Source organism: Mercurialis annua, linkage group LG8 (genome assembly GCF_937616625.2).
Source record: "Mercurialis annua linkage group LG8, ddMerAnnu1.2, whole genome shotgun sequence".
In the NCBI taxonomy this organism is placed as follows: Eukaryota; Viridiplantae; Streptophyta; class Magnoliopsida; order Malpighiales; family Euphorbiaceae; genus Mercurialis; species Mercurialis annua.
The window spans coordinates 42,315,062-42,323,369 of NC_065577.1; the positions used below are offsets into that span (position 1 = coordinate 42,315,062).

General features: G+C 36.7%; 1 protein-coding gene and 1 pseudogene across 1 annotated transcript; one reads left to right on the forward strand and one right to left on the reverse strand.

The window, feature by feature from the left end:
• Window positions 1-2,019: 2,019 nt before the first annotated feature.
• On the reverse strand, window positions 2,020-3,081 carry LOC126662112 (F-box/FBD/LRR-repeat protein At1g13570-like; annotated as a pseudogene).
• Window positions 3,082-4,653: 1,572 nt separating this feature from the next.
• LOC130014912 (probable disease resistance protein At4g27220) lies at window positions 4,654-8,260 on the forward strand. Its single transcript, XM_056103960.1, has 3 exons — window positions 4,654-5,172; window positions 5,423-7,932; window positions 8,169-8,260. Exons 1-2 carry the CDS (start codon window positions 4,701-4,703, stop codon window positions 7,900-7,902), a joined length of 2,952 nt encoding a protein of 983 aa, XP_055959935.1. The 5' UTR covers window positions 4,654-4,700; the 3' UTR covers window positions 7,903-7,932; window positions 8,169-8,260.
• The last annotated feature ends 48 nt before the right edge of the window (window positions 8,261-8,308 follow it).

The window sequence follows — 8,308 nt, forward strand, 5'->3', positions numbered from 1 at the left end:
TCTGCTTCAAAGTTCTGAAATTATAATGACCCAACCGTCTATGCCATTTCATGCTATCATCTTCTTTTGCACTAAATGCGCGTGAACTAACAGCATCGAGTTTCAAATAAAAGCCATTATCATGCATTTTCACTTTTGCAACCTCAAAACCACAAGCATCTACTATGTAGCAGCATGAATTTTTAAAATAAACACAATAGCCTTTTTTAATCATTTGAGGCACACTTAGCAAGTTTTGATCAAGTTGTGGAATGTAAAGAACATCTGAAATAATCTTGGTACCTTGCTTAGTGTTGATTGAAATTGAGCCTCTTCCTCTTGCCTGTACAATTGAGCCATTTCCTAGCTTCACCCTTGTCTTGATAGACTGATCAAGGCTGGTGAAAATTGTTGCATCCGGTGTCATGTGACTTGTACAACCACTGTCAATGAGCCAAGTAAAATTCTGAGATGCCTTCATTGCTTGAGAAACCACAAATAAATGCTCCCCTTAATGCTGCTGCTCCTCCTCAATAACATTGGCCTGCTGTTGAAATTGTTGTTGAGGTTGCTGACCCTTTTTGGCTCTGCAAAACTTCTCTGTGTGACCAAATTTTTTTACAGAAATTGCATTTGAAATTTGGCTTTTCTTTGTTCTTGAACCAACAGTCACCCTCAGCATGATTCTTTCTTTTGCAATGTGAGCAAGGAGGAAACTTGCCTTGATTTGTTTTACTTGAGTCATCTAGATCTTTGTTCTTGTTGCCTTTCCCTTTTCTTTTCTTGATGTACTGCTTCTTTCCTTTGTGAAAAACAGAAAAAGCACCTTCTGTACATTCTTCAGATCTGAGAGAGGATCTTTGTTCTTGAGCTTGTAGCTTGCTCGTAAGCTCCGCAATAGTCATCTTTTCCAGATCACAAGACTCCTCAATAGCAGAAATTTTGGCCTCAAATTTTTGTGGAACACTGATCATAATCTTCTCCACAGCCTTCTGGTCAGATAAAGTCTCACCATAAAGTCTGATTTGGTTGACTAAATCCATGATTCTTGCCGAATAATCCTTAATCTGCTCATCATCTTTCATCTTGAGGAGTTCAAACTCTCTCTTAAGAGACAAAAGCTTGATCGCCTTGACTCGATCTGTGCCTTCATATGTTTCTTTAAGCTTGTCCCAGACAGCTTTTGGTGATTCTAAATCCATGATTCCAGTGAAAACATGATCTGCTAAACCCGAGTGCATACAGGTCAAGGCTTTATCTTTCTTGAGCAACTCATCTTCATGAGCTCTAATTTGAGCAATGGTTGGATTTCCTCTAAGAGCTGGTGGATCTTCATCTGTCTCAACCACTCTCCAAAGCCCTTGTGATTTGAGATAAGTTTTCATCTTTACAGACCATAAATGATAGTGAACTCCCGTAAAGATCGGAACTCCAGGAGTTGATGAACTTGTAGAGGCCATCTTTGCCCACAAATCTCTCAATCTCTCAAACCCCAAGTGTTTCTCTCCCTCACGTGTTTTACTCTCAAAGAAAACTCTTTCTAAAAACTCACAGCCCGTAGGAAATAAGCTCCGATACCACTGTAGAAATTAGAGCAGAGCATGAAAAACAGAGAAGATTTTTCTTAAAGCTGGAGTTCTCTAGAGTATTCTCTCAGCTTCTATATTTCTTATATTCAAAATATATTAACTTGTTTCTTACAAGGGAAGATTACATTTTGGCTCTAATATTAAATTCAAACTTCTGACATAAGCCATCATTACACAAAATATTAGTTTCCCTCCAAAAACTATTACATTAGAAAGTAACTAAACATAAACTAAGTTTCCAGCAACAATCTCATTAGTTCCAACACCTTCTGCAACCGGTTAAACGACCACGAATAATTGACTTGGTCGTGCCAAAATTCGATAACTGTATAAGGTACAGTTTCATCACCCCAATTGCACGCTTGCAGCTAAGGAAATGAGATTATCAACAAGTTTAGATGACGATTCAGACTTCTTACAAAATCAACTTTGGCCATTTTAATACTCACAGTTATATCAAGTGTTTCAAGTTTACGGCGCTTTCCATCAAAGAAAGGAGACCCGAGATATGGTAAAGCTTCTCAAAACAAAATTCGGTTAGTTTGAGAGTCTTGAGATGCTTGAAAGAAGTCAAAACTTGAGTGAAAATATTCCCCCCTGCAGTCTCGAACTAAAAGCAAAAGTAGAAACCAACAAAATTAGTCTACATAAGATGTGGCGGAACAAAATTTACAAAGCTGTATTTACCTTCTGAAGTTGGCATCGCAAAGAAAGCTTCTTTATTGCAAGTGGAAAAACACGGAATTCGAATCTTTGATCAAACTGATCATTCTCAGAGTCGATCCAATCTAACGCGATAGACAATACCTCAAGAAGTGGAGTGTTGAAAGAAATAGATTTGAGTTCTCCGTCAAACGAAAAACACTTGAGACTCGCTACATTTATATAAATATGTTCGGTACACCTCAGGTTTTTAACTTTCAATTGTTCAAGCTGCAGGCACTTAGCAATAAGCTTATTAAATTCGGAAGGTGTTATGTTGACTTCGATTAACTCAAGCCTAACAAGATTACCGAATCCTTCGAACGAAATAGGTAGTTGATCTGTTGAACCTTCAAATTATGGAGAATCAACTTCCTCAGCTGCTGACAAGAAAACAAATCAGATGGCACTTCATTGCAGGGACCGCTCCGGATTATGAGAGCTAATTCCTGAATGGACTTCTGTGATAGCCTACACATCCACAACTTCAAGTTGAAACGGTCTTCTACTTGCTCCACGGACACAGAAAATTTATCTATTTTCCCTTGATGTCGAGTAAGAATATAACCGATAATGCCCTCCATAATTTTTTGATATTGTTCGTCGAAAAAACTGCTATTGACTATAATTTGAGGCATGTACCATTGTTTCTTCCACTTCTTTGACAGGACACTGGTCAGTGGTCCTTACACCATCTTTTAAGGATAAACCTGACAGGATGCGAGCTATCACATTGTCAGGGAGGTCGCTGATTCTGTCAGAATCAGAACCAGCACAAATTCCTTCCATGATAGTTTTCAGGATCTAATTCAAGCCTGCAATCGGAAAACCAAATCTTAAGTAAACCAATTCTGCAAGAACTCAATATTTAGCACTCAATATCGGAAATCAAGTGCATAAGCAGGGGCGGAACTAGAAATTCTATTACGGGATGGCTAATTTGGACAATTGTATAAAAACTAAAATTAAGTAATCATACTTTTTTAAAAAATTAAATTTTGAAAGAATATTTTTGCAAAAAAATAAAATTTGCAGGGGCGGTCGCTACCTCATCCAAAGGGCTGGTTTTGTCCCCGGGCATAAAAAAAGGTACCTGTACGATGATCTTTTGCAGGAGAAAGATGGTTGCTGCTTTTCCAAGTTTTATTGTGAAGCCTTTTATAAAGACTTGAAGGCAAAATAATGAAGCTGACGTGAATGGTAAGATTGCCGAAAATCTGGTAATTACAAATAGTAATAAATAATAATATTTCAAATCATTCAAGAAATTCTCAAGAACTAACTATAAGGAAATTGCCTAATTTAAGGACTCTTCACGAATAGTTTAACTAGATTTCCTTTTGTGGAATCAGAATTTCTTTTAAAGGGGGCAAAATCTTTTTGATCGAAAAATTTGGTGTTGATTTTATTTTTCAACTCAAATTCAATGTTATTCAACTAATTTTTTTTTAATTAAACAATAAATTATTTAGTTTAATATTAATTAAAAAATTAGTTTTTACTATTTAAAAATTAATCGTATAATAATGTTTTTCTATTAATTTTAAATTAGGGATACATATGATGTGGCATAAAAAAGCGGGACTAAATTTATTTTTTATTTTAAATTATGCATTTTTAAAGAAAGTAAGACAAATAAAAATTAAGCAAATAAGGAGAGTTGAAATGACAATATATTAATGACGTGTCATGTGATAGGCTTATTCCACGGATGACGTGGTAGACTAAGTCTATCTAAAAATTTCTCAATAGAAATAGAAGGTTAAAATGTATTTTTCCTTTGAGGTATACGTTGTTTAAAGTTTTAGTTGCATAAGATTTATGTGTTTTCACTTTTCATTTTATATCCGATTTAGGATTTTTGTTTTATTATTCAAACAACTTTATGAGTTCTAGGATTTCAGTTTATGTTGTCTTGAGCATTTTGACTATTTTTTAAATTTCGGTATTCAATTGAATCAATTAACTTTTGATGCCTAATTTTCAGAATTCAGGTTATAAATCAATATGTTTTAGAAATTTATTTACTAGTATTATCTGTAATCAATTAAATTAACAGGTTCTTAGTTGTGACTTCAGCTTTTGACCTTAATCATGTGCTTATAGTTAACTTTTGTTTGTAGTTTGCTTCAATAATTTTCAACCTCCTTTTTATATATTTTCTTCATTTCAATTCAACTTCCCCGTTGCTATCAATCTTTCTTTGTGTTGGAAAGCTATGACTTCCACAGTATTATATTGGTTAATTGATCAAATATATACTAATATCCCCTTATAATACTGAATAATTACAGTTGACTTTACTTATGAAGTTTTGGTGGTTTCTTCTATTTATATATTTTCTTGATTTATACTTCCTCATTTCCATTCAATCATTCTTATTTTTCCATTCTTATTATCTTCGCTCTCAATCAAAATATCAAAACAGAAATGAAAAAAATCATATATGGCATATGGAATATTTTTACTTCCTGGCTCTTTGTATTCTTCAAGAACCTACTTATAAACTATGTTATTGTCCCCATCACAAAACATTTCATTTACCCCTTCACTTATAGGAGCAACGTTGCGGAACTCGGAGTTTTGACCGAACAGTTGAACAACAGAACTCTCAGGTTGCAGGACTCCGTCGGTGTTGCCGATGATAATGTCGAAGCTGTCTATGATAATGTTAAAATAAATCTGTCCGAATCCGAGAAAGCCATCAAAGAGGCTCAGTTGGTGCTTGTCGATGCCAAAGACGAAGCAGCCAAATATTTCCTCGGATGGTTTCCGAATTTCAAGACACGCTACGATCTTAGCAAGAAGGCTGAGGAAAAAGCTTTCGCAATCAATCTGCTGATTCGTCGGGAAGAGAGTGTCCTTACAATTTCCCACCGTCCTCGACGTCAGCAGCATGTCGGTATGTTAACAAAGAATAATATAGTAAAGACATAACTTGCTTGATACCATGTTAACAAAGATAACATAGTAAAGACACAAGATGAGAATGATTTTCGGATGATCTTCTTGGGCAACAGCCCTGTATTTATATTGTACAAAGTCAATAATAAGCAATAAATATTGCATACTCACCGCAGCTAATATATACATTAACATAGCAATCTCTTTAATCTGACAATTCCTTTAACTTCTGTTCTTTCCTTTCACAGGTCCGTCCGTTTTTTATCTCGAAAAACTTGACTCGAGGTTGTCCATTCGGAAGCAAGTTATGGATGCGCTAAAGGATCCTAATATCAACAGGGTCGGAGTGTATGGAATGAGCGGTGTGGGGAAATCCACACTAGCAAAGGAGGTTCACGGCCTCGCTTTAACAGAGAAGTGGTTCCACGATTCGGTTCTCATTGACGTATCAGAAGGACCCGACCATATAGGAGAAATTCAACAAAATATCGCCGATGTCCTGGGAGTGAACTTCGCTGTGGAGGATAGGCATGTTCGAGCAAGACATCTCTTTGACAGAATCAAAGATAAGAAGATTCTTATAATTCTTTATAATATCTGGCAAAAAATTGATTTACATCAGATAGGAATACCGACCGGTACTTATGGCAAAAGTTGTAAAATACTGCTGACCTCAACGAACAAACGTGTACTAGAGAACGAGATGGGCGCAGAAGAAGTATTCATGCTCCGAATTCTAAATGATCAAGAGGCTCGCAAAATGTTTGAAAACACTGTCCCTCGTGCTAAAGATTCGGTGTTCAATGTCATCGCCTTTGAAATCGTCAAAAACTGTTCAGGGCTTCCGTTGCTGATTGAACTTGTCGCAGGGTACCTGAAGAAATGTGAGGAGTTAGGCATTTGGAAGGAGAAGCTGCTACAATTAGTCAACTTCGAGGACAAAGAGATAGAATCGAAAGTGTGCGTCTCCTTAAAGTCGAGCTACATGCGAATGAGCGAAAAAATCAAATCATTTATCTTGCTTTGTGCTCTGAGTGAACAATCCAACATTCAGATCCAGTACTTGCTGAGGTATTCTGTCGGTCTGGGTTTGATTGGGGAAAGTGAGCCTACTGATACAACAACAAGTGTGCACCCTTCGTATAACGCAAGTATACAATTTTTCATCAATGAACTTCAAAATTGTTGCTTGTTAATGAAGGGTGACACAGATGGATATGTCAAAATGCACGACATTGTTCGGAAAGCTACTCTCTCTATCGCACGTAATGAGAAACTTGCTTTTACCAAACAAAGTGGTGCTAGATTGACGAGATTGCCGGACAGTGACTACACTAAAATATTTTTGTCATTTTTGAATCTTCAAGAATTGACTGGTCAGTTTGAGTTAGAAGATTTCATATTTAAATGCCCAAATGCAGATCTGTTGTTGCTGCTCACTGAAGATATTTCTTTGAAAGTCTCCGAGAAATTTTTCGATGGAATTAAAGAGCTCAAAGTGTTGAATTTCACAGGAATGCGTTTCGGGTGTCTTCCTTCATCCATCATACTCCTGAAAAACCTGCAAACTTTGTGTTTAGATCGTTGCCAATTGGATAACTTATCTCCCATTGGAGATCTTAAGCAACTAAAGGTCCTGAGTTTCGTTGACGCTGATATAGTCGAGCTGCCCGAGAAACTAGAAGAATTGACTCAGCTAAAGATACTCGATTTGACTAATTGCTTCAAGCTGAAGGTTATTTCTGCTGGTGTCCTCTCAAACCTTACTACATTAGAAGAGTTGTATATGAGCAACAGCTTTGTAGAGTGGGAGACCGAAGGTAATGCAAGCCTTAAAGAATTCAAGCATTTGTCTCGCCTGACAACTCTGGAAATAAAAGTTCCGAACTCCGACATGATGCCAAAGTCTTTGTTCTTCAGTTTCAGAAGGTTTGAAAACTACAAGATAATCGTAGGAGATGTACGCGGGTGGAACGTGAATAATGAATCCTCGAGAATGTTGAAGCTCAAGTTCAATAGAAGCACTCGTTTAGAGCCATGGGTACGAAAGTTTTTAAGGGAAACTGATGATCTATGTCTAGATGAAGTAAATGAAAATGTGCTGTATGATTCTGACAGGGATGGTCCTTGGCAAATGAAGCATCTTCATGTCCAGAATAATGGTATGATTCAACATATTGTTAATTCAACAAATTTGCCTCAATGCCCGGCATTTCCCATTCTACAGTCGTTGTTTTTGGATAATCTAATAAGCTTGAAGAATCTTTATAATGGCTCCTTTGTAGAGGAGTCTTTCAGCACATTGAAAGGTTTAGAAGTCAGAAATTGTGAGAAATTGGAAACTCTGTTTTTGTTGTTCCGCGATAATCAGGACGACATTGTTAAAGTTGAGTTGAACGAGTTATGCTCCTTGATGCTGGTCAATCTACCACTGCTTCGAAGCTTTTGCAACGAAAGGGAGGCGCCACTAGAATCTTCTCCGAGAGACGAGCAATTGACAAACGATAATCCAACAGTTCCTGAAGATGTATCATTAAACAATGAGCCAAGGTCACATTTCAACGAGCTGGCGGATCTATGGACTAAGGCGACATTATGGTTATCCGCTAAGCTCCCAATACTGTTCAGAAGCCTTTTCAACACAAGGGAGGTCCCATCAGAATGTTCTCCAAGACACGAGCAAGAATTAGCGGATAATTCAACAAGTCAAGATGGCGCGTCCTCATAGGGTGAGCCGTTATCAATATTCAACGAACTGGTATGTCTACGCACTAAACTCTTAACATTTTCAGTTTGCAACTTGTTGATTGATCTTCTTGATCAGCTTAAGTTCATTAAGCTAATATATTACTTCAGTAAATCCCCTTTTAAATTCTAGACGTAATAATTTGAGATATCGGCAAAACAAATCCTAACGGTTTCAACTTTGTAGCAATTTAATCTCAATGTTCAAAACGTTACACAACAAATCCTAATTTTCCTTCCTATTTGCAGGTCTCTCTTTCTAAATTAGAGAATCTTACAATAAGTTCTCTGTCTTGCAAAAAGATATGACCACCTTTCTATAACATCTTTAAATTTAACAAGCTTGATAGTTTATAAATGCCATAATTTGCAAAATTTATTCACATCCT

Excerpts from the sequence above, each read along its gene's own strand:
- LOC130014912 (XM_056103960.1), top strand. The coding sequence starts at position 4,701 with ATGAAAAAAATCATATATGGCATATGGAATATTTTTACTTCCTGGCTC. Across the intron at positions 5,173-5,422 it reads TCGACGTCAGCAGCATGTCG|GTCCGTCCGTTTTTTATCTC; the intron begins GTATGTTAACAA and ends TTCCTTTCACAG.